This window comes from Electrophorus electricus, chromosome 9, assembly GCF_013358815.1.
Source record: "Electrophorus electricus isolate fEleEle1 chromosome 9, fEleEle1.pri, whole genome shotgun sequence".
NCBI classification, from domain to species: Eukaryota; Metazoa; Chordata; class Actinopteri; order Gymnotiformes; family Gymnotidae; genus Electrophorus; species Electrophorus electricus.
In genome coordinates, this window is record NC_049543.1 from 18,739,120 (window position 1) to 18,764,153 (window position 25,034).

The 25,034-nt window shown below is 39.5% G+C and overlaps 3 protein-coding genes and 1 long non-coding RNA gene across 8 annotated transcripts in view; 2 read left to right on the forward strand and 2 right to left on the reverse strand.

Moving 5' to 3' along the window:
- LOC113586678 (serine/threonine-protein kinase MARK1-like) overlaps positions 1 to 9,629 on the forward strand; it is a 56,356-nt gene extending 46,727 nt beyond the window's left edge. Inside the window, exon 20 of the transcript XR_004776494.1 lies at positions 9,556 to 9,629. The gene's annotated coding sequence lies outside the window, so the exon portion shown is untranslated. The remainder of the gene's footprint in view (positions 1 to 9,555) is intronic.
- On the reverse strand, positions 5,121 to 6,454 carry LOC118242015. The gene is made up of 3 exons (XR_004776495.1): positions 6,339 to 6,454; positions 5,627 to 5,741; positions 5,121 to 5,471 (listed from the first exon to the last, which is right to left on the reverse strand). It is a non-coding gene; the product is annotated as an uncharacterized LOC118242015 (long non-coding RNA).
- Positions 7,893 to 15,712, reverse strand: LOC113586667 (centrosomal protein of 55 kDa-like). Of its 5 annotated transcripts, XM_027024968.2 has the most exons (10): positions 15,585 to 15,712; positions 15,269 to 15,399; positions 14,080 to 14,274; positions 13,607 to 13,879; positions 12,755 to 12,820; positions 12,434 to 12,584; positions 9,616 to 9,845; positions 9,155 to 9,226; positions 8,520 to 8,645; positions 7,893 to 8,430 (listed from the first exon to the last, which is right to left on the reverse strand). In XM_027024968.2, exons 3-10 carry the CDS (start codon positions 14,260 to 14,262, stop codon positions 8,224 to 8,226), a joined length of 1,308 nt encoding a protein of 435 aa, XP_026880769.2. In that variant the 5' UTR covers positions 14,263 to 14,274; positions 15,269 to 15,399; positions 15,585 to 15,712; the 3' UTR covers positions 7,893 to 8,223. The 5 variants fall into 5 exon arrangements, with proteins under 5 accessions (XP_026880769.2, XP_026880773.2, XP_026880770.2 ...); XM_027024972.2 differs by lacking the exon at positions 15,269 to 15,399; XM_027024969.2 differs by lacking the exon at positions 15,585 to 15,712 and having other exon boundaries at positions 15,269 to 15,483.
- cilk1 (ciliogenesis associated kinase 1) lies at positions 14,164 to 24,042 on the forward strand. Its single transcript, XM_035530130.1, is given in 29 exon segments — positions 14,164 to 14,229; positions 14,901 to 14,997; positions 15,745 to 15,997; positions 16,758 to 16,812; positions 17,513 to 17,634; positions 17,778 to 17,857; positions 18,146 to 18,278; positions 19,236 to 19,269; positions 19,271 to 19,336; positions 19,338 to 19,364; positions 19,366 to 19,410; positions 19,512 to 19,581; positions 19,584 to 19,695; positions 21,115 to 21,148; positions 21,150 to 21,251; positions 21,254 to 21,298; positions 21,300 to 21,338; positions 21,340 to 21,489; positions 21,756 to 21,866; positions 21,868 to 21,945; positions 21,948 to 21,964; positions 22,060 to 22,111; positions 22,113 to 22,145; positions 22,147 to 22,204; positions 22,526 to 22,555; positions 22,558 to 22,598; positions 22,601 to 22,643; positions 22,895 to 22,993; positions 23,162 to 24,042. Coding segments are annotated over 27 exon segments (1,935 nt in total). The 5' UTR covers positions 14,164 to 14,229; positions 14,901 to 14,997; positions 15,745 to 15,896; the 3' UTR covers positions 23,320 to 24,042.
- Positions 24,043 to 25,034: the final 992 nt, after the last annotated feature.

Consider the following 25,034-nt stretch of genomic DNA (forward strand, 5'->3'; position numbering starts at 1 on the left):
GGAGTTTGAGGGTGTGGCCTGGATTGTGCTCTTCTGGACTGAGATCGATGTTGTCATTCCTGGGATCTGTTGGAGCCACTCCTCCAGTTTAGGGGTCATAGCTCCAAATGCAGTTCTCCAAATAATAAATGCCAAGCAGTCACAATAAGATATGAAAATGATTCTATGCAGTAACTGCAGTGTACTTTAGTTAAAGATGTAGAAGTAGTAAAGGTAGTAGAGTAGTAAAAAAAAAGGGTTCCAGAGAAACAGTATGACGAAGTGTATCATGAAGAGCATACGTCTGAAGATCTTAAGAGAAGGGTGGTAATGATGAAGAACTGAACAAAAAATCAAGAATTTTAGAAAATAGTTTTTCAGTGAAACGAATGAAAGGAAAGGCTTTAACAAAAACAAAAGCTTTGACCTCTTCCGAATTGAGATGGCTTCCATTTTGAGTGACTAAAACCCATTTTTGTTTGTCTGTTGTAAATTTCTGTTGTTGTTTTGTTTGGGAATCGCTACTGAAGTAGAATATCTCCACCCCCACTCCACACCCATTTCCATGAAGAAAACAAAGCCTGTGCTCTCACAATGCCTGTGATTTGACAGAGAGGGTGTGATTTGACAGATTGGGCGGTAATTTATGGGGTAGTGTTTAAAGGGCCCCATACAGTTTTCTTATCAGTCTTACAGTTTTATTCTATTTTATATTTTTCCTTGATGTCCACTTACAACATCATAATTCATTTTTACATGACCATTTTCCACCCTCTCCTTATCCCTTAGAATTAAACAGGCTATTTCTATTAATGTGCCTTTAAGGCAGATAAAAGATACATGAGTTGTGTTCTGATTGGCTGCACTGTATTATGCCTTAGTCATAAGACATAAAACACCCCATAACCGCATTGCAAGTAGGCGAGGCTAAACTGCTGTAGACTGAATTTGTACTCGCGACATCAGAGAAACCTTGAGTTCAAAATGGTTTTTGCTTCTCGGGTTCTATATATGGTCTGCATTGACTTGGGGAGTGAACAGTGTGTTTTGAAACAATATTTACATATTACTTCAACATTCTTTATTTCAAAAAGCAAGGGGTATTCAGTTTTCCATGAAAGCATCTCTTTAATCCATGTTGCCTTATTCTACTCAGTTACATGCATTCATACAATCTATAAAAATGATTAAAAATACTTGATGGGCAGTTTACACACATTAGCACAATCAGAGTTGGAAATGAGTGCGCCATATTAACAAAATCTTTCCATTTAGAGCCAATTTAGAGTCACCACATCATCTGGTATATCATTTAAACTGTCCAACACTAAAGCACTGCTGAGAATATGTCTTTTTGCCTTTGTAAAGCTACTGTTGACATTCGCACTTATATTGGGGCCTGCGGTACATTTCAGAGTCAGAAACATAATGACAGCGGTATTGACAGTAGAGGGAATAGACACAGATAGTTCCCACCTGTGGGTCCATGGTCTTCTATGGGAATAATTTCCCCATCCCTGCCAGGTCTGCCAGGCCATTTTTCTGCTTGGTTGGTGGGCTCAAAACATATCTTTGAAGGCCACTGAAAATTGTGAGTAGTGTTTTTGATGTTTCTGTGTTTATTCTGTTTGATGAGGTCATGCTCAAATCAAATTTATTTATATAGTGCTTTTTATTTATTTATTTTTATAGTGCTTTTTACAACACAAAGCAGCTTCACAAATGTCTGAGTCCATGCCCCCAGTGAGCAAGCCAAGGGAGTTAGACTTTTCACTGAAGTAAACATCTTTGTGTTCTGTGTTCACATCTTTTCACATCTGTATTCACATCTTTGTGTTCACATCTTTGTGTTCTGGAGTATTTTATCTCTATACAGGGAACAATGCAGAGAGAAAACTCCTTAAATATGAGCATCATAGTTAAAAGTGCAGATTTGAGTGTGATTCACTAATTAATTGACTGCAGATTGCTGCAGTTACTCATTGAAGGGTTTATCTTCAGCAACTTGTTAATTTATTTCAGATGGATGACAGTCTTTTTTGTTAAAGAATGTTATATCCTCACAAATTTAACACATTTGGGGTCAATAGGCTCCCTCCTTTTGAAGCATGGCAAAAGCCATGTATTTAATGAAGTCCTGCAGCAACACAAGATGGTCTGAAGAAATTCCTTATATTTACAAACATCACAATGACCAATCTTTTTTAATGTTCTTAGAAGGAAATTAGTACTCACAAAATTAAACATGGCAAATGGTCATTGATCACCATTCCAATGGTTGCTATGAAAATGAAATCTTTGCTTTGAGATACTGAAAATAAATGCTCCAAGCACAAGACTTCTTAATTAATTCCTTCGGATGTTTCTAGAATATTGTTAGGCTCTTGAAGCTAAGAAAGATTCAGATGGCAGACTTAGCATTGCTAGAATTTGCAAACTATTTATACTCTCTCTGCCGACTACCCATGGCTTTTTCAGGAGCAAATCCCTGCCAGTGTGTAGCTAACTGTGCCAGTATCCATAGTCAGAAGATTCCAATGCTGCTATTCACTCATAATACAAAGAGGATATTTGCATTCGCTTTGAAAGGCAAATGGGCTGTGTTGCTTGAGAGACCTTGTGAATAAAAACCTTATAGATTTCATAAATATCAAGACATAAAACAGAGATCAGTGCAAGGGAAGTGTTAACTTCCCCACAAAGCAAAGATGTTTTCAGTACAGCAAGTCTTTTTATGGAGCCAGTGAAGCTGATCAATATAATTAAGCACCAAATTGTCAATGTCTTCCTCCTGAGTTGCATGATATATATAAAGTATGATTATAAGTGGCATCTCCAAAGAGAGGTTTAAATTATTTAACTTCAGTAAATTACAGAACAACATTTATAAAGGATTATGTAAATGTAAAAATATATTGAACAAACCTCAGATTTTATAAGGTACTTGTTTGCTCCTAGAGCATTCACTGTCTCCATGCTTGTTTAACTTCATGATAATGCAGTTTGATCCTTGCCATTCAATATGGGCACTGCTAACATGTTGTTGGTGGTGTTTTTGGTGGTACTATAAACAAAGTCACTGAAGTTATTGTGCTAGTAAGAATACATAATTTCATATACATAATTTTTTTTTAAAGCTTTTGCATCTTCTTCCATGCACTTTACAGTATACCAGTATTTGTCATTATGCTCTCCTTCTAGGCACAGCAGAAAAACTTATTTTTTTAACTTCCTTATTTTGCTTTTTTTTTTCTTATGTTAACAAGGGCTTAGTTGAAGCTTTGTTATCAATTCAACTGTAAGTTATATTCACCCACATTAATGCAAAGTCTAATATGGTCTTATACAGATGTTTATTGCCAGAAGGTAATCAGACATGCCAGAAGGTAAGTACAGATGTGAAGAACAGCCAGCAATAGCTATTACCCTGAATCAAATCAATTAAGAAATTTAATTAAGAAATATTTACTCTTTATGGATTACTTTCTTGGCTTTTTAAAATGTTCTTTCTACTCTTGAAATTTGTCATGTTCGGCTCCTGATTTTAGTGCTTGATCACTGGTCTCATCTCATCCCTTCAATCAGAGGCCAAGTTAACTTTTAGTAAACTAGCATAGGCAAGATAGCTAATCTTGCAAACAGTGCATGTTACAAATGTTACAGAAATCAAGAGATGGATATTGCAATTCTGTTGAAATGCTCCCTTTGAATTTGGGTTTGACTTTCCGAGCACAGTTCAGGGCGACTGTAAACAGAGACTTACCTTTCTTACATATGCAACTCCATATTCAAAGGGAATACTATATTTGCATGGGGATTAACCATGGTTTTCACCAGTGTGTCTGTGAAAGAGCAGAGAAGCTAGTTTAATGTTCTATTCCTGGATCTAAAGGTGAAGAAACTGCATTTGCATTTATCTGTACTTGTCGATTGTGCAGTCTCTTGCAGAATCGTCTGCAATGACTTCTCAATTTGAATTAAGAAGCTAATGTGTATTGCAAATCCTTGCCTACTTTGAAAGTGAATGCTGCCTCATTTATCTGGGTGTCCTTGAACAAAGTAGCATCTTTGATATCAACCTTGTTAGCAAAATACCCCCCAATGACTTCTACTTTTGTCTTGATCCTGAATCACACTTGAAAGCTGCTTTCTATGAAAATCTCCTTGGTTGCCATGGCTCTTTGGTGTTTTCCCACTTACAGATACACATCAAACAGGTGTTATCAAAATGACAAAGAACTATTATCAAAAAGATTTTTAAAAAGGAGGTAGCTCTCAGTGGCTTCTGAGACATCTGGAGAACATCCCTCAACCCCTTTATGCAATCTGGAAGCAAATATGTTGCTCTCTGGCTTAGTGAGTATGGGAATTTGAAGAATTGTCGAAGAGCAGCCTAAGGGCCAAACCAGAAATCTCAGAGGTTTCTAAACCTCTTAATCCCCACCATTTATAAATTTATTTTAGTACTGGCAGTCCAATCAGTGCTATCAAGTACTGTATTATAGCCTTTAGCATTAAGCACAGAAATAAAACCTTTTCCCTCTCTATATAAAAAAAAAAAAGATTATTCGAAATAACACCAGCCTTTGGAAACAGGGTAATTCTGAATTAATTGACTTCTTAATGAGATGTTTCTAGAATATCACCTTGCTTCCCAGTTGAAGATGATTCTAGAAATCTTAAGATGTTTTTAGGATTTTGTCTAAACTGATAAGATTGCAACATTTGCTTAGTCAATTTTCTAAACTCTCAAGTGGCATACAAGCCAAAGTTTGCAAATATAGAGCAACTATAAGTGGCCTTCTCAATTTAGTTGACATTTGATGTCAGTGGCATAGTGCAAAATTCTCAGGCTGCACTGCAAGAGGCAGGGTGAAGGCCCTTTAAACCTTTTTAAAAAAATATTTCCAATGCCCTCATGCCCTCGTCTATGCCAGTGGTTTTAATTTATTCACTCTAGAAATAAAGAGAAGAAATTGCATTAACAATAAAATGTAAGTGTAAGAACATTAGTGTGAACATTTCGAATTGATATTTTTTCCTCAATAAGTTAGTAAGTATTATAAGTTTAACATTAAGTCTTTTGTCAGAAACTGTACTGATCCATGCTTGAAGGATTCTGGTACTCTGAACATCTGAAAGATTAGCATCAATAGTCAAGCTATTCAGGACCACAGCTCTCTCCATGATCTTTTTAGCAGTAAGTGTAACTTATGTAAGTACCATAAAAATACTTACTTCAAATGTATTGATGTATATAGAATTATTATTTCATCAAAATGTTCATATAGAATTGTATCAAACTAGAGAGTTCACAGCAACATGCAATCGGTATAAAACAAAGGATACAGCAACACCTTACAGATGAAAAACCCATGTTTTCCAGAAATAACATGGAAAACTAACCTCTGTTCGTTTCGTTCTCTCTTTGACTTAGTGTGTCTTCCTTGGCACAGCAAAGCTTTTGCCAACTGGGCCTCAGCTGGTACAGGCTATAGAGGACAGGGTTAAGGGCTGAGTTAGCCATGGTGAAGGTCATCACCCAGAAGAACGTGGATGAGGTGATGGGGAGATGGGTGTGGAAGTTACGTATGAGGATGAGAAAGGTCAAAACAAAGATGGGGGTACACATAATGAAGAAGGATACCATGAGCATGAGGAAGAGTGCGGAAGAGCTTGTAGTCTTGATTGGACACTGCGCACATCTGAGGATAGCTCTGGGGAGCTCCAGTGCGGAGCAGACGTTTTGAGCGCTGCCTTATCTGTTTTCACAAAAAGGAAGTGATTTGGTATCTTAATGAAATCCTTAAAATAATGTCTGTGAAATATCATGAGATTAGCAAGAGATTATGTATAATCTATATTATTATATAGGTGTTCAGTCCCACTTTTACTTTTTGTATTTTCCCTTCTCTAAAAGTCAGACCATAAAAGGCTTGCAAGCATCCTTATCATTGTGACATCTGTTCCATTTTTGCATGCAATAAGTGACCTTGTCCGTCAATAAAATTATGTACTATGATAAGATGTTCTGTTTACTGTTTGCCAGAAAGGTCATATAAACCATCATATAAAATCCATGATGATAAAAAAACCCACAGATAGCACACAATAAACTTGATAAGATTATAATTTCTTTCCATCTCTTCTCTGTCAATAATCGACACAGATGTGCGATGCAGACACAATGAGTATGGCATTCCATGCAATCTCACCCATCAAATGTGGACACATAAGAATGCATACCTGTATTTCTCCATACAAGCAAAGACGTAGGGCTATATGACACTACAGACTGACAGGAGCAACTACAGACTGACAGGAGAATAAAAACAAAAGCTGCTAAAGAAAACTATAACCTGTTCATGAGAGAAGACGGGCACCACGCTGGAGAACAGGAACAGAGGCAGCAGGGTGATGGTAGAGAAGAACCAGATGAGAAGCAACACTCCAAACACTCTTTTGAGGTTCAGGCTGGGAGAGGCCTCCATCTTCAAGATAGCCAGCAGTCTCTCTACACCGATGGTAGCCAGTGTGGTAATGGTCACAGTGCCGCGCAATCTGATGAAGTCCATAATCATTTGGAAGGCAGGAGAGCCCAGCTTCCAAGCCTTGGTCCACCTGACGGTGATTACAAAAGGAATTGTGCTGACAAACAGAAGGTCCGCCAGGAAGAGGTTCAAGGTGAAGAGAGTGTGGTCAGCTAGCCGCCTGTCATGGGCCACCAGAATGAGCGCGCCGATATTGCCAATCAACGACACCAGGAAGATGGTAAGCAGGACCAAAGTTTCAAACACGGTTACTGACCAGTGAGAAGGCTGGAGCTCAGAGAAGAAGGGGAAGTAGGACAAGTTCTGCACATGGAGGTAGAGAGAATGGGGCACATTGTCTGCTGAAAAGAACATCCTACCCCTGTGTGACACAGATTTGAATTTCAGACCTGGGAAACTTTGTGAAGTTTGTCACATTGGACGATTCATATTTGGTATCACCATGCCTCTTCCAAACTGCACACTATTCTTGACTTCCCTTTACTTGCTGCTTTTTGTTACATATTAGTGTCATTAATTGAAAAGGTTTTTCATTATTGAATCTGACCTCATTGACGACAAATCAATGAGAACCTTCCTTACAACAGTGACGTTTTAAAAAGCAGCAAGTTATTACACTTAGGTAAGCCAATTATTGCAGTTGCATAAATGCAGTTGGGTAAACATTATTACTTACCTTTTCATTAAAAACAGTCATTTGCAGTCTATTTGAATAAGGTCCATTTACGAAACACTATTTTTGTCACCATGAACGCTATAGCTGTTTGGAGGTTTGCAGCTGTTTGTTTTACTAGATATGCTGCTTATAAGCGCTTTTACATTTCCTTACCAACTCCAAAAACAGAATAGCTTTTCCTCCACAGTAAGGCTAAATAAGGTCACATTGGTTTATTCATTTAAACTGTAATGATCTGATTAGGTAGCCAACATGCTGCATGCAGATCAGAGAATCAGCCAGCACACTCCAATTGCTAGCATACAGTGTGCATTAGATGAATGCCCTGAGCAACATTCTTCTTTAGCAAATGTAGCTGTGCCTCTTTACTTGGAAAAGCTAATTTAAGGAACACTTTCTCCTAAATAAAAGAGGTTTAGGCAAATGAAAATACACATTTCCTGTGAGAACAGCTGAAATCTTTCATCTCCTTGAAAACAGGCAATTTCTGCAGGCAATATAACAGAAATATCTTTAGAGGCCTCCAATAACCAGAAACCTCCTTTAGGTCTCCTAACTCACCGCTAGAATAGTAAGGGATGAAGTTTGGTTTATGTAATTTGAGCATCTGATCTGGAAGGCAGAACAAAATCATTTTTATGATATTTTATGATATACTAAAAACCAAGGAAAATCAAACTCTTAAGTCGCCAAAAATTATTTTTAATTGACAGAAAATTTAAAAAGTACAAAAGATAAATTAAACAAAATGCTCTTCAAATATTAATATGGATTTCAAAACTGAGATTTCTGGATTTGAAAAATGTTCTAACTGTTGTTACCATGTCCTATATGTCTAAAACTATGTTCTCATTTAATCTAGATGTCCCATTGTCTTTTCATTAGGAAAAATCCCATGTTTATTTTTTTTTAATGAAGAACAAATGACCAAAATGTTTTAAGATGTAAGGCAGAGAGAACTCAGATTCAATAACATATTTATAGATCATTTACTACTAGTAGAGACGCAGGACAGCTTTAATCAAAGCACTCGTCAATATGTACCAGAAGCTCTCTATGGCGACTGGTCGGATACTGAGCTCTGCAATTGGGGCACTCCAGAAAACTCTCATTCAGCAGATTGTGTGCTTTTGTAGGGGACGCATGGCTCCGTAGATCTCCCTTGGTTGCTTTTTCCACTTCAGTGTAGGCAATTGAAGACAAAGGCTTCTCGGTCTGCGCTTTCTGTCGCCCACAATGTACAGGGCTTGTCAGTTCACACTTAATTTGTCTCAGTCCATGTGGTGGATGCACCATGCCAGCCCATTTCTTACCTCACATTCTAATCTGGCCACTTTGTCCTTGGATTTTCGCAGCTCCTTCAGAATTTTGTGAAGTTGTCGTTGGAGATGCTGATTATCACGCTTCTCGTCCTCCAGATCTTTGGCAGACACCTGAATCTGTGGGTGGACAAATAAATAAATATTATGCTGTCAGTACAACAGATGGACATAACGCATTCACAAAGAACTCTATCTACTTAATTCACTTTTTAAATTTTTATTTTTAAAATTTCACAGCCTTGCAACCAGTAATGCAGTAACAGTAACTGGGTAAATAGATCTGTCTCTAGTAGAGCACGCTGGAATAGGCACGTGATAATGTCCTCAGTAGTCAAATAAATCTTTGTATACAGACCGACGCCTAATTTTAGGTTTTAATATTGTCTTTAGGTCTAATTTAAGCACGTACACACTGATAGTAAACCAAACCATTTTAATTTTAATCCAGCACTTGGCATGGGCCCAGACAGGATAGTCAGTCACTACCTTAGTGGGTGTTAATGAACTGTATCTTTAGATGAAAATGTAGATTAGAAATCATCTTTGATTTACTTTGAGCTTTAAATTGTTAAGTAAAGCCCTTGAAGAGATGGTGATAGGAATTATGAGCTGGTGTCCATCCATACCTGCTGCTCTAAAACCGACATCCGATTCTGCTCGTTTTGCTGTGTCAGCAGGACCTTCTGGAAATGGTTCACCTTGAAGAGAGTGGCATTAATCAGGTGCATTCCTAGACTGGGTGTACATGTGATGAAAATGCAGTCCAAAATGCAGGCGGACTATAACAGAAGGTCACTGCATGCATGATCTGGCTTGGCTACATTCTGCTGCAGGGCTGTGAAACAACTTGCCATGTTACGCACAGCACCCTCAATCAAACACAAATTCTTACCCAAACTGCTTATATCCTGGCTAACTCATACCAAACATTTTTGGGCCAGTTCCACCAATGTCTACCCACACCGAACTCTTAGCTGTTTAAGGCTTTCACCACCTTGCTTCCTTTCCTTCATCCTTTAACTCCTAGGTTACCTTTATTTACCCGGGAGAGATCAGTAAGAAAACGCCGGCCTGCTTTGGCCGCTACCTGCTCCAGAAGAACAGAGGACCTCAGCCTCTCCTCTTCCAGCTTGGCACTGGCATCTGCAAGGGAGGTGTGGAGGTGGTGAAGGTGTTCCTCAACGTGCTTCCTCTCCTTCTCGGCCTGCCTCTGTGCCTCCCACTGCTTCTCCTCGCAGTGTCGCCCCTGCTCGGTCTTCTCCTGCTCCACCTCCAGCTCAGCATGGGCTGAGCGCAGTGACTCCACATTCTTCAGAGCTAGCATGTCATTTTCAGAGTACAATTACATCCAGAACATACTTGGAATTTTAAAGTAAAAACCTTTATGCTGTAAGAGATGTCTCACCTGCAAAGTTAAAAGTGCAAAAGTACACATATAGGAAATATATTATTGTGTCTGAAAGGATCATGCCAGGTAAGAAATTATGTGTAATGTTATGCCTGCTCCTCCCTTCTCACTCATTAACTTCACTAAGAACTCCAATTCCCATAGTCCCCTGTCCACACTTATCAGATCCAATTTTGCCACCTATTACTCTCATAGCTGTTACCTACTCTTTCCTCAGCTCCTGTGGATTTAATTGCTACATGTATGTTTGTTGTGACATCTTGTTTTTTTGTTAGGTTTGTTTCTGAGACTTTCTAGTTAGATCTAGTTGACTGTTTTTTCATGCTGAGGGCTCAGGTTTGGCTCCTTGACTTCCTTTCTTAACCTTAGTCTAAACATGTATGGTTTGTCTTCCCTGCCTGTTTTTATTCATGTTGCTGACCCTCTGCCTGGATTATTACCGTGTCTTTGTTTCTTGGTGGTATTCTAGAAAGCGTGTTTAGCAACAAACCCAGATGTGTTAACTCAGAGTTGGTGGGTTTCCTTTCCAAAAACCAACAGCAGACTAAGTGCAGGTTAGTTGATATGTCAGCATATACTGTGAAGCTAACCTGCTATGTAACAGGTTTATTGCACATAAACCAGAGTTAATCCTCAGAACACCAGCTGTATATGCAGCGTGAACATTCCTAAAACTGTTCCTAGAGGATTCAACTGATGTTGCAGAACATATTAATTCTAAGGAATAGAATCAAATTATGGAGAGTGATTATGATTGGGATTTTATCCTCAGTTTAACTACAAATTGTATTCTGCTACTTTATTTATTTATACTAACCTTTGCTTGTAAGTGCAGGCAATGACAAAACATGTTCTTTCAATTCAAGGCTTTATTTCACAATATACCTGATTTTCTCCACTATCTATAATAGTTATAATTATATATAATAGTCATCAATAGCCTAATAATAACAATAAACTACTCAAAATCCTCATATACAAAACCTGTGGAAATTCTTCTTGTAATCTACAGAGTGACTCTCAGACTACCATTATAAGCATACCACTACATAAATTAAGTAGCTAAGAATAACAACTCTTGCCATTTTGAATTAGGCTTAAAATACATTTACTTTATATTTTATTTGTTGTCAATGCTGTTTAATTACCCTCAAGAAACATAGTCTATATTGAAATAGAAAATAATTGTGTGACCTTGTGTCTGTGAAAGGCGCTATATAAATTGAACTTATTATATTATTATTATTATTATTATTGTAAAAAACTCCAATTTAAAGGGCAGAAACCAGTTAAAGAGCTGATTGATATGTGTTCAATTACTAAATAGGCTTGATACAATTTTGCAGTTTTATGCACTCGTCTACTGAGTTATCTTTTTTGGAATGCCAATGTTCCTTTGCTAATTGCTTTTATTTTTTATAGTATATTCATATTCTGCATACGTAAACATGAATTTTAAGGTCCAATAGAGTGGAATTATAAGATCTACAGTTTGAATTGTTTGTATATATTTAGAATCCTAATATTAGCACTCAGTTGATGATGGGTTTCAAAGACAACCATGAACATGCTTCAGTTAATTTCAATCTACTCAGAGTTGACTGACTTCGAATGCTGAAATTCTAACTGCTCTCATTTCCTGCCACTGAAGATCTCTCCACTTTGTCCACGACAAACACATATTATACATATACTAAACACATATGCTATGCAGAATATACTATACATATTCTATACAGTACTTTCTGAAGTTACTGGTGAAAAATTACGACTGTAATCCAAATGAAAAACAGTAACAAAATCAAGTTTGTGCTACTGTGAAAACAAACTGGTTTGACTTCAATGATGTAATACTTCTGTACTGCATATATACAACAATATGAATACACACCATTTGCTTCATTAGAAAGACACTGTAGGTATACTACACTCACTGGACACTTTATTAAGTAAGTCTAGGTACATTTTGTAAGTGTACAGTTAAAGACTATAACCCGTCTATTGGGATGCCATCCTCGACCACCGATTTTCATCAATCGGTTGCTGAACACAACCAGATTTAATTGGCAGACCATTCTCAACACAGCAGTGATCGTGACAATGCAGTGCCAAGGTTGCGGGATCTGAGCCAGTTTATCAGAGCCCATTTAACAGTAGTGTCTGCTGTCCACTTAGTTTGGTACAGCAGGGTTGAGAGTAGCTCACCACCCAAAGATATCCAGCCAAGAAAGGTTGTGTGGCCTTAATCTGACCGCTGATGAAGGTATAGAAGAGGGCTAATACAAACTGTGCCTGTCAACAGATGGGCTGTGTAAGCACACCTACAAGGTGGACTTAACAGTATGTAAATACATGCCAATAAGATATAAAAGGTTAAACTGATCAGCTTCCAGACAGATGTTAGTGTTTCATCATAACATCTGAGTGGAAACCTGATCCAAGATCTCTCCATAACCTGGAAGCGCTTATCCAAGGATTGATGGAACCTTCTGTTCACCTTCCATACAGGCCTTCCTGTCTTTCTGTTGGAGGGCTTCATTTGCCTGGCTGAGCTGCTGCTCTAGCTGGTGTGTCTTCTCCACCACCGCCCTGACGTAGGCCTCCCTCTGCTGGTCGTAGGCAAGCCACTGCTGGTTCTTCTCCAAGGCCTTTTTCAGCACCAGAAAGTGGAGGCACTGGGTAATACTGTGTTTTGTGGAAGGTTTCCACACCAAAGGTTCCTGCCCCATGCTTCAGGGGGTTATTCCCATTATGCCGAAACAGGACGCTGCGGTTATGCAAGAGATGGAAACGGTCGGTAACAGAACATTACACTCACATCTTTCAGGTGTTCTTCCATGACTGCGACGTGCCTGTTGGCAGGCAACCATCCTGCGGAGCCACCCTGTTCACAAAATGGAGAAAAAAAATCCATTTCATTTTCCAAAACAGCAACTTTATGCAATTAAAAGAATATATATGGCAATATAACAGGAACTTCAAGAGTGCAAGTAGATTAAATAAGGTGTCATCTGAAATGTGTTTAACAAACTGTCAGCTGCGTGTGCTGCGGTAATCAGGTAAGCATTACTGTAATAAAAATAACACTGCTATATACTGGAATAGTTTCTTACAATGCTAAAGTCAAATGAAAAATTTAAAGAATGAACAGAACATTTTCAAGGCATCTGGGGAAGGAATGTGACTGTAGATTGCTCATAATGAATTCCATTTCTATCTTCTCTCATTTATTTGAACTCTTGTTATGATAATTCCTTTTCCTAGGGTAAACAGCAATAAATGTCAAAAGAATTGAAGTAGAGCTTCACTTTTACTTTTGAATATCCTTAAGAAAGCTGCTCAGTGCTAGTGATCACAAGAAATAGTCAGTGTAAGATGACTTGGTAAGAGGCTTGGTCAGCAAAAATGTTAAAATAGTCAGCGGAAATCATGTGAAAGATATGCCGACATTTTTGTTTTACGCTTTCCTGTCTCAGAATTCCAACAATATAATCCAAATATTAAGGCCTTAAAGACGTTAAAAATCAAAGCCATCCTTTAATGTTTAAGCACTTACAGGAGTATTACATTAAGGTATAAAAATGCTGCCATCCTCTGCCTGAGCTGTAAAAACACTCAGGAAATTCCATGTGGCCAGTCTGCTCATTGTGTGTGGGTGGGCGCTATCTACCTTTGCTGTTTCAACTGTGTTCTCTAGGTCCTGGCACTTAGCAGAAATCACTACTAAATTGGTCTTTAGTTCTTCTGTCTCTTGTTTAAGGGACTGGAACAGGTTCTCCCTCATTTCTGCATCCAGTTTCTGCTGGGTCAGCTGAGCCTGCAATCTGGTCACAATCTCAGCACTGTCTGAACAAAGATGCTGCCTAAGAGCTGCAATTTCCTGATCTTTGGATAGGATCTGTTGGGAGTTTTTCTCCCTTAATGTCTCTAATGCAAGGATTCTCTTAGAAAGTGGAAGAACAAAAATAAAAATAGGGAAAATAAGAGTTTAGATCAGGAAGTTTAATAGATTGATTATTTAAGATATTGCTGTGATGATAATAATAGGATAATGTCAAATTTGGTTTCAAGAGGTCCCTTTACTCTAACGTAATAATCGGGAATGGGTCATAAACAGATCATAACAGTACCCTGATCGTTTACCTCTAACAGGAGCTGGTTGTTTTCAGAGTCAGATGGCGCCCCCTTGTGACGAGAAAGCTCATCAAGTGACTTTTTCATGTAAGCATTTTCCTTCCTCTGTTTAGTGATTTTATTCTCGATTTGAGGATTGGGCAACCTTACGTTTATCATGTCAGTCTTTCCTTTCGAGATTTTAAATGCCATTGTTGTCTGAATCTGCAAAACAATCAAAAAGTTCAGTTAGGTTGGTTAGCTAGCTCGCTGGCTAATTAATTTAGCCCAGGTCTTGTTTGTTCTTACTGCACTGTAAACTGTACTGCCAAAATAAGCATTTGTACAGAAATAATAATTAGCTAGCTAACGTCTCTAGATTACATGGCAAAGTATATGACTAGATTTGATCATTCATTTTATGGTGATAGCTGGATGGCCAGTTTGCTCGTTAACGTTAGCTAACTAGCTATTTTACCCAACGCTAGGTTAGTTACCCAGCGAGCTACCTAAAGAGAAGATAAACCCTTAAAGTTAATTAGTGCTAGCTAGCTAGCTTACAAGCTACTTAACTACCAGTCGTATGGAGACAACATTATTGCACTGTATCAGATTATTAACTAGAAGTTTTCTCTTTTCCCAAATCTAGTGTAACTCTTACGTGGTAGGGTTAGCGCTAAAAAATATTAAAAACTAAATAGAAATACAACTGACGCAGCTATCGAAACACCCGTCTTTAAACGCTAGGTGGCGATAACGCTACGCAACGATAGTTGCACTCAATAGAAGAAGAGGGGCGCCATAGCGTTCCACCCTTACGGTGCTGTGTTGTTGTTGTATGACTCACTCAGACTGCGTAGGATGCGGTTTCACGCCTGAGGTTTCCCGAGGGTTTTATAGCACGCTAATACCGGACTGTTTGGCATGTACACGCCTCAGAAACCACAGGTAAATAAACCAAACCAGACAGATAAAGTGTCCCCGTGGTTAAAGGGCCAGCTTGGTTGACGCATTAACAAGCTATACCACTATTGAGTCAAGTGTGTAAGTTATATTGGTAGCTAGCTAAATCGCAGGAAAATAACTGCTCTTTAGCTAGCGTTAACTGTTACTCTTGTAAACATTAAATGTGTTTAATGATACAGCTATCTAACAAGACTCACGTTTTAATTTATTTGTTGCGACAAGGTAACTAACCATTTAGTTTTTTAACTGTTACCTGTCTGGCGTTAGGTTAGCTCGCTTGCTTCTTGGGCTTTATCTGCCGTACAGCTGCGGTACGCCAACCTGTCAACTCCTACTGCCGCACGGAACGTTAGCTTCCATATTTAAGATATGATGACACTTTATCTATAACGAAAGAAAATTGCAGATTTATACGTTACCATTTAGTTATGGTAAACTACATAAGTTACCTAAGCATTTAGAATTATTGCTTGGTCGTCTTAATTCGAGTAGTAAGACTGTTTAATTTAGAATCCCCCTGTTTTCCTCTGACACAATACGCATATGGTGTTACGGTAATTTCAATTTACCGTTAAGTTTCCCCTTAAATAAATCTAGCTAGCTAGTTTCCGCTAGCTAATAGAATTCCCTAGCAGATAGCTGCATGATTTTGTATGATTCCTCTTCGTGCTTCCGTCTCCACTGCGTTATTCGTTTGAAATCTTTACGACATTGGTCTGTTGACTGCAGGTGGAGGCAAGCCTGTAACAACATGAGCCCCGCAGCCGTGCCCGTCATCCATTGCTGTTGTCACCGCAAAATCTGGCTGCACTCGACCCGACAGCGAGTGGCCGTCCTCTCGTTTCGTTCATCCCGTGGACCATGCTGAGAGAGTTAACGCCATGAACAGATATACCACCCTCAGGCAACTAGGCGATGGCACCTACGGTTCGGTCATTCTCAGCCGCTGCCTGGAGTCCGGGGAACTTGTGGCCATCAAGAAGTGAGTGGAGCGGATTTCCACTGTTATAACGGTAGTTATAAAGGCAACAGGAAAACCGAGGTTTCACTTTGTTTACATTTGTAGTAAATCAGCATACAAACCGAGCAATGACAAACCTGTGCTTACTTTGACTCACACACTTCTGCAGACACGTGAGAAATAAAAATGTACTCGTGCATCCTCTTTAATACTGCAATAATGCAGCAGCAAGCAGGCTTTAGCTGACAGCTGGCTCTGCATCTGTGGACCAGTGGGAGGAAACGACAAGTTAAACCCAACCAGTTCACCGATTAGTAAGACATCTGTCAGGCTCCTGAAAACCACAAATTTAAATCCTGAAATGGTGTGCTCTATATTTAGTTTAAACCGGATGCGTTTGTGGCAAAAGCGACAATATGCCTAAGCTGTAGACTCCACTGATACTCCACTGATACACAATCATTCTGTTAAACTGCAGGCAATACAGCAATGGAACATGCCCCAAGCACATAAAAAAGCACAACAATACAAAAGTATATGTAGTAACTCAAGCACGCTTGTACGAGAATGAGTAGTTTCAAGCTTCTGTGGAGACCTTCAGTTCACCATAAGAAAGGAAAGGGACCTTTTTCTCCAAGCAGCACGACAGGTTGCATTATCTCAGGCCCCTGAATGAAACGCACACCAGTATGGTCTGCAGTATAATGCTTTTATATGTTATGTGATTAGACAAACTTTCCTCATCTGTCTGTGACTCAAAATTTATGATTTTATTTTGTAGAATGAAAAGGAAATTCTATTCCTGGGAGGAGTGCATGAATCTTCGAGAGGTCAAGGTAAATGATGATGTTTTTAGCAACTCAGGAACAACAAAAGCTCATGTTCCAGTATCTTGTGTTTCTGGATCTCAGAATCCACCCCACATACAAATAAGTTCTATGTTTTAACTGTTTGCAAAAGTCTCATTAAACAATCCATTTGTATACATCTCTAATGATCACCTTTTGTCCCTTGCCTTTACCCATAATTGCTCACTTTCTACAGCAGCACAGTGAAGGTAGTAGGCAACTTGTGTGTGTGTGTCTTCAAAACTGAGTGCTTCTTGTTTCTGTTTTCCCTTTTTTCCTCTCGTAATCCTGCCCTACAACCATAATTAAGTATCACAGTGACCTACGGGCAGCTTATTCAATAGCATTGTATATAGTATATATTTCATAGAAGGATGGCCAATTGCTGAGACCAATTTGAAATTTGACCCTAGTTCCACTAATGAAAAAGCATGACAGTACAGAGCTTACAGATAAGAACCCTTTGCCTGGTTGCCTGACCTCACCTTCTTATGTAAGTTTAATGCAGTAATGACTGATTGCAGCAGATGGGACCCTAGACAACTCTTCATTCTGCACCTCTGCCATCTTCCAGCAGTTTTTAGAATGATCTGCTGAAAATGAAAACTTCTTCAGGACCCCTGTTATTGATGAAATGTGCAAATGCCTTTGATGCAACATTTAATAACGATGTTCCTTTTGCATTCAGTCCCTGAGAAAACTCAATCATGCCAATGTGATCAAACTAAAGGAGGTTATTCGGGAAAATGACCATCTCTACTTTGTATTTGAGTACATGAAGGAGAACCTCTATCAGCTAATGAAAGAAAGGTAGCAAACATTTTTGACTGGTTGAAGTATTGATTGCATTTTGCTACTTTTAATTGAAATCATTAAATCATTGCATATATTAAAAAAAACAAAAAAAACAACGTTGCTGCTTTTTAAATTAAACTGTTTCGTTAATATTCTAGAACATGCCTTTTTCCTGAGTCTGCAGTGAGGAATATCATGTTTCAGATTCTACAGGGACTTGCTTTCATTCACAAACATGGTAAGGCCCTGATGATTTTGAAAAGGGAAGACTTCAGTGTCATAACCCCAAAAAACATACCTTGTAGTCTTTTTGTGTATGGTCAATCAGGGTCTTGAGAACCAACTGTCCATATCCACTGTGCCATCAAAATAAGTAATTATTTATTTTGTAAACACACCAGGGCACTATCTGCCCTGAATTGGAATACATCTATTTAAGTGGGTCAAATTGGGAGAAGTCTTTTGCTTGAGTAGGTTTTTGTTACTAAACATAACTTTTTTTCCGCTTCACCCCGACCCCCCACAGGCTTTTTCCATAGAGATATGAAACCAGAGAATCTTTTGTGCATGGGCCCTGAGCTTGTGAAAATTGCTGACTTTGGACTGGCTAGAGAGATTCGATCCCGTCCTCCATATACAGACTACGTGTCAACCAGATGGTGAGCTTCTATCCAGAAAATGATGTGATTTATGTTATGAAAGTGCTTCTATAACTGAGTCATCACTTTAAAGGGTGTAGTCATTACAAATTACCACTAATGCACTGTTGTAGCACCTCAAAGTACAAGAAAAGGCAGAATTGCACTACTACATTTAGCCTTCCATCCTTTTGCATGATTTCAGAATCTTTAAATTAGAGATGGTACCAATGCAATACCATGTATTGCAATCTGACCGATATCAGCAAAAAAAAAAAAAATGCTGGCTTGGATATCAGGAGAATTTTTAAAGAAACTGATCAGATAGTCACAGTCCATCCTGAAAATAGCACAGCAGTGTTCTGCAGCAGGGCACTGCAGATCATGTGATAACAGCTACGTTAATTTAAACATAGTTTATACACAGCTGTAGAGATTTATTCACATTAATGATTAAAGCAGTTGTGTTCACATGCAAATAACCATGCACTCCCACACGTGTGATGACTTGCATTGCTATAAATTTGATACCTCAGCATTTAAATGAGACAAAAAAGTGTTTTAGCACTGCACACATGCCACATATCCACGACCAACAGTGATTTGTTTATTAATCTATTCTTTTAAAAAACCAAACAACATTGTTTCTAGTTTTTGTGTGAAGTAGAGGGTCAGGTAAAGGAGAAAGGGCAACAGAAAAAGAGCCAAACAGAAAGAATAACCAAACAAGTAAAGCACTTTCTTTTTTAAACACTTTTTTCTGTTTTTTAAAAAAATCATTTTATTTATATTCATCTGAACCACAACTAAACCACATCTCCACAGTGGTTTTTAATTAAAAAATATGGGCTCAATATTGGGCAACATTCAAATGCAAGCTATCTGTACCAAATCAGTTCAGAAAATTAGTATCATGCCATCTCTACCACCCCCCACTACCCAGTTTGTTTATATTTGTGTTGTACATCTCATGTTTAGGTACCGAGCTCCAGAGGTTCTTCTCAGGTCCACCAGTTTACAGTTCCCCTATAGACCAATGGGCTGTAGGGTGCATCATGGCTGAGCTCTACACACTCAGGACCCCTCTTCCCTGGCTCCAGTGAGGTGGGACACCATCTTCAAAATATGCCAGGTCTTGGGAACTCCCAAAAAGGTAGTAACTGTGTGCTTAAATGAGACTACTTAGAGTTCCCTTTCCTCTAGTTCCCTTTTCTGGAACGTTTGGTGTCTTTTCTCCACCACTGTACCTGTTAGAACGACTGGCCCTGAGGGGGTACCAGCTTGGCGACCACCATGCACTTCCGCTTGGCCCCCAGTTGTGTACCACCAGCCTGAGGAATCTCATCCCCAATGCCAGCGCTGAGGCCATCCAGCTGATGAGAGACCTGCTTCAGTGGGACCCCAAGAAAAGGCCAGCAGCTAGCCAGGTATCGCAGGGGTCTGTCAGTCAAACCCAGACCCAAAGTGCTGGATGTAATATGGCAGTCATTGCTTATCTGGTCCACTTGCATGAAAGTCTGTGTAAAAGGACAGGTCAGTATATCAGAGAAACAGCAGTTTAAAGCCATATTATACATGAGAGAGATATCGGGGCTGCAGCCCATGGTCCTGGCCACCAGGGTGCGCCACTAAGCATAGTGCTGAATGGAATTTGTAGTAAAAATGTTGATGGAGATTTGTCATTATAGAGTGTTTTCTTTAGCAATTAATTCATAGAAAGTTGTTTTCCCCTACATCCAAACTCAGTGACTTAAATACAGCCACAATTATAGCTAGTTACCATGAGTCAGCTTTTGCCTATGTTTATTGTGGTTGGCCTAACCTTAGCTCTGTATGGTAATGAACGGAAAAAAATGTAAGAGGATGGCCATAAAAGTTCAGCCTAGCCAGGAGTTGAAGAAAGCTGGATTCAATGTTTGGACATTTCTATTTAGACTTAATCGATACCTTGATGGTAGATAGGAATTAGCTAGGTGAACTCAGGCTTTAGAATTGCATATTCACATTTAGAAGGCAAGTAAAATAGGTCGGCCTGCTGGATTATTCAGTTCTGTGTGCATCAATAAAGAGGCAAAGTATCAATGTGAGGCAAAGTATTTTATAGCTTCCATTAGTTTACCTAGGGCCTTCAGCCATGCTGTTATGCTTTCATCAGGCTGTAATGTTTTTAATTTGTGCGTGGGGTTTTGTGTTGGAGGGGAGTGCACAATGTAGAAAAGAAAATGAAAGAGTAAATATAAGTTAGAACCATTTATATTCTGATAGGCTGCAGTAGTCTGTGGGAAGAATAAAAGGAAAGACAATGTGGGCTATATGCGGTGTGTTTGCACACAATTGATCTCCTATGTAATTTCACTAAGTTCTCTTTAGCGGGTGAATTTTTGTTATCTGTAACTTGGTACCATCTAATATTTTCTCTAGTTTGATTGGGTAAAAACCTTTTTTTTTCACTTGAACTCAACCGCAACTTTAACCTTTAATGATGTGCAGTACGTTTAAGTGTTCTTACTGTACTGCATCATTAGGTTAAAGAAATTTTGCTCCAACTTGCAAATATGCGACAAACACTATCAAATCCTCACATTCATTTATGATGATTCAATAAATTGTAAAAAATGAACAAAAAAGGTACATGGCCCTTTGGGGGGTGTAGGGGGCACTCTGAATGTGTCATTTGGCCTACTGAACCGCAAAGGAACTTGCCAAAACAAATTATAGGAACAGTTCACCCTTGCCCAGTCCAGCGTTACCCACTGAAGCCTGCTGACAGAAACTGCAGTAGATGGTGGGCTGGAACTCTGGGCCACTTCAGCCATGGATCTCCTCAGGCCTGGTCTCGTTGCTCTTCACTTCCTAGGCCCTGCCGCTACCCCTACTTCAACGTGGGCCAAGCTGCTGGGCGCTCCCCAGCAGCTTCAGGAACAGAGGCGACCGCTGCCTCAGGTGCCTCAGGCCTTGGCCCCTGCCCCTTGGTCCGCCTCCATCCCTCGCCCCACCTCCCCAGCTCAGGGCCCGTCCCACCTCCCCACCCCCCTCCGCCTACTTCGGCTTCCCCAGCCACACCTCTCTCCAGCTCGGCCGCCTCCAACAAATCCAACCACCAACCAACCCTGCCTATTCCCTGCACCAGCCCCAGCCACCCCAAGGCCCCAGCTGAGGGCAGATGCAGAGATGGACAGAGCCCCAGCACAGCCGTTTCCCTTTAATATACGACAAAGGCCCACCGAGTCAGGTGAGCCAGAGTTGTGTCCATGCAAATAGCTTGGCGCATTCATGTATAATGTGCTGTCATGTTTTTAGTATGTGCGCCAGTACCGTCTCTGTAGATAAAGATTTTATGCTAATGACCTAAATAGGTTGTAAAAAAACCTTCAAAAAACTGCATTGTAAGAAACTTTGGCAACCGAAAGGGAAACTGAAAGGAATCATAAGCAATGAAACTAAAATTATGACCTGGAACAAAACCAAAGTTTTGACTGTGCACTATATCTGTTTCAGTTAACACCAGAGCCTGAGAAAGCAAATCCATCCAGCCAAACGGGTAAGCCCAGGGGGACCCGTAGGAGATGGGGTCACGTCACCGGGGTCTTAAAGGGGGAAGACTGGGACGGACTCTGAAGACCTGGACGCTGCAGCCATCGCCCTGAACAAGCCCGGTTACATCAGCAGTGACAAGCTGGTGGCAGGGATGACAGTAGTCTGAGCAGGTCATTCATCACTTGGTCATTTGTTCTTCCCAGAATATCAACGTATAACATCTGCTCCATCCGGCATATCAATAATCTTTCCTTACGCCATGTAGGTTGGGAAATGTTTTGGATTTCAGCCCCTCCATTGTCAGGAGAGAAGGGAGTAACGAATATAAATAATGTGCTGCCCTTTCAAGAAGCCATCCAGGACAGCATCAGCCAAACAGCATTACTTGAAGCAATCAAGATATTTACCAGGTAACCCTTACTGTAGGCTCAGCGCTAAATCACATGGAAAGGTTTCCTGAAAGTACAAGCTGATAGACTTCAGAAAGGTTTCACTCTCTGATTAAATAGAGATTAGTGTATATGGAGAACACCCTGTAGTTGATACAGTTTGATGAGGAGAGGATGACTGCTTCCCTTATGGTTGCCATGGCACAGTGTTCTCATGGAAAACATTGTTTGGACAAGGATTGTACAGTTGTGAAGAGATCAAGTGTGAACTCTGGCATTTGCATTTCACTCTGTGGTTTCAGTTCATTAGACTATGAACCACGCTGTGTTTCCATATGGAAGGGTTAAGCACCAAGAAGAATGTAGCAGTAAATGTGTCAAGGACTTGATTGGAAGCAGCCTGTGGGGGAGCAGCTAGTGGTTCCATTGGAGGCACACTTGCCTACCAGGGGCAACCACGGTAAGAGAAAAACCTGACTGCTGTGGTGTCATTTAATGCTACTTTATCTAGCAGTGAGCATGCCAGTATCTAACTAATTCCAGGGCAAACGAAGGCCAATAGAGTATGTGAAGTGAGCATTGTTTGGGTTGAACTATGACTTTTAACTTTCAAGGCCACTCGGTTTTTAAGATTAGATGGCCATTTTGCATTCTATTTGAATCTAAAAAAATGTAAGTTTTTAATGTGATAAATTTTTAAATATTTAACAGGATCACGTACAGGAGGATATGTTCCCTCAGCTAATAAGAAGGAGACTGGATCAGCTAGCCAAAGAGTGCATCTAGCACCCCTAGATTCAACGGTATCAAGTGAGTCTGTGTGTGTCCTTCATCAGCTGTGCAAGAAGAGTGCTTTAGAAGCATAATCTCTATGTTCTTAATGTTTAGAAGTTCCCGCCTTCTAAACATTAAGAAGGCGGGGGGGGGGGGGGGGGGATCCGCTTGAAAAATATTAAATACTCCTGCTGTGCTTCCCAGATTATGCAACATGGAAATCGAGCAGGTCAAGCAGTCAGGTGGGACCATCGTCCTACTTGTCATCTCCCACCAAGAGCACACCGGGCCTGCGACCTCGCCCTCTAGCTCAGCCCGTCCATGGGCGCACTGACTGGGCTGCCAAATATGGCCACCGATAGGGAGTTCTCAAGGCACACATTCAGGACACTTGTAGGTCCTGTGACTTTTCCACTCGAGTTATTAACTTGTATATTTATTTTATACAGCAATAATATCTGTTTTATATTGCTCTGTGTATGGTTAATGTAAAAAAATTTATATACTTTTTTTGCATAATATGCACAAGAAATCTCAGAGTTTGTGTCAGTGTATTGAACGATGTTGTAAATTTATCTTTTATCCTGCATAATCTTTCTAAACCTCATAAATATGGATTAATGTTGCATTGTATTAATTACAGTTGGTGAGGTGAAATTTGTGTTTTTTTTGCACGCCACCTTTGTGGATTTCTACAAAATTGCTTAGTTTTTTTGTTTTTCAGTGAACGTGTAGGAACTTTTCATTTTTATTTAACTTTTTCAGAGTTGTATTGTTTTGATTTTTGATGTTGAGATTTTTACAAATATCCTTTTGCCAGTATATTTTGTACACCCATGACTAAATTATTTTCTTTCTTTCTTTTTTTAAAAAAATTTCTCTTGGAAGTACTTTTCCCCTAAAATTGTATGTATATTATGTAATGCACAACACTTGTTAGTAATATGCTTGTGTTACAACCCCTGACCCTTTTTGATAATGGCTGCCTATCTGTGGTGGCATTTTTCAACAACAAGGGTTTTATTGTTATCCTTCAAAATATTGTTGCCATTCCAATGTATTAAAAAAATTACTTTCTCAACCAATCAGTTTTCATCTTTTGTTGACAAGTATTTACCATTTTCACATTTTTTATTTATTTATACAGTGCCATGGTAAATACCTCACATTGCTATTTCCTTGGGCAATTTTGTTATATGTTTTTGTGTAAATCTGCTCTTTTAGCTACTAGGGACCAGATATGAATAATACATGGCACAGAGTTGTATGCATGCTGATGATAGCCACCAAGTGTGAATGAGGCTCCCTTATATGACATCCTTTTTACTGCCATACCAGCAGCCAATTTGATGAACACCTGTAACTTACTCTTATGGGTGACCCTTAGGGGCACACTTTCATACAATTAGGAGGCATGGCTGACCCAATGAAAACTGCAGCCATGGCTTCAGACTCTCACTGGGACATTTCAAATTAGCTCAGCTATGCTTTCTTGGTCTGATGACCTTTGCAGTGGACCCATAAGAAATTGTGTGACTTTAGGCAACCAATAATAAAACTGGTGGTTTTGCTTTACATTTTGATCCAGACTGGCCCTGCATCTGAGGCTAAAACTAGGTTCCTGTGGCATATCCTGTAGTTTACAGTCATACAAGTATTTGCATGCAACCCTGTTAGGGTTTGATGTCTGACAGGTTGTCATTCTGTTAGGATTCCTTACTCAGTAAAAAGATCCATCCAGCAATCATTTCCAATCAGCTTCTTTAGCCCAGGGATACATTCCTCCATGCTTTGCTGTACTGTATGCTTTATAGCCCATGATATCTGCCACCATTTGTCATATGTCTACAGGCAGTTAAAAGCTCTCAACCTGGTAATTATGTTAAGCACAACCTACATATTTTATAGGGGTGTACATTTAATGGGGGAAGGCTCAACATAGCAGCTGTGGCATGCAGGTGATGGAAAGCTTTCACACCCTTTCTGATGTCTTCTCCACTGAGGACCAGAGGTGCTGAGTTAATGAATATAATAGTGGATATAAATACTATGCTTGTTCATCATTCAGTATAATGAT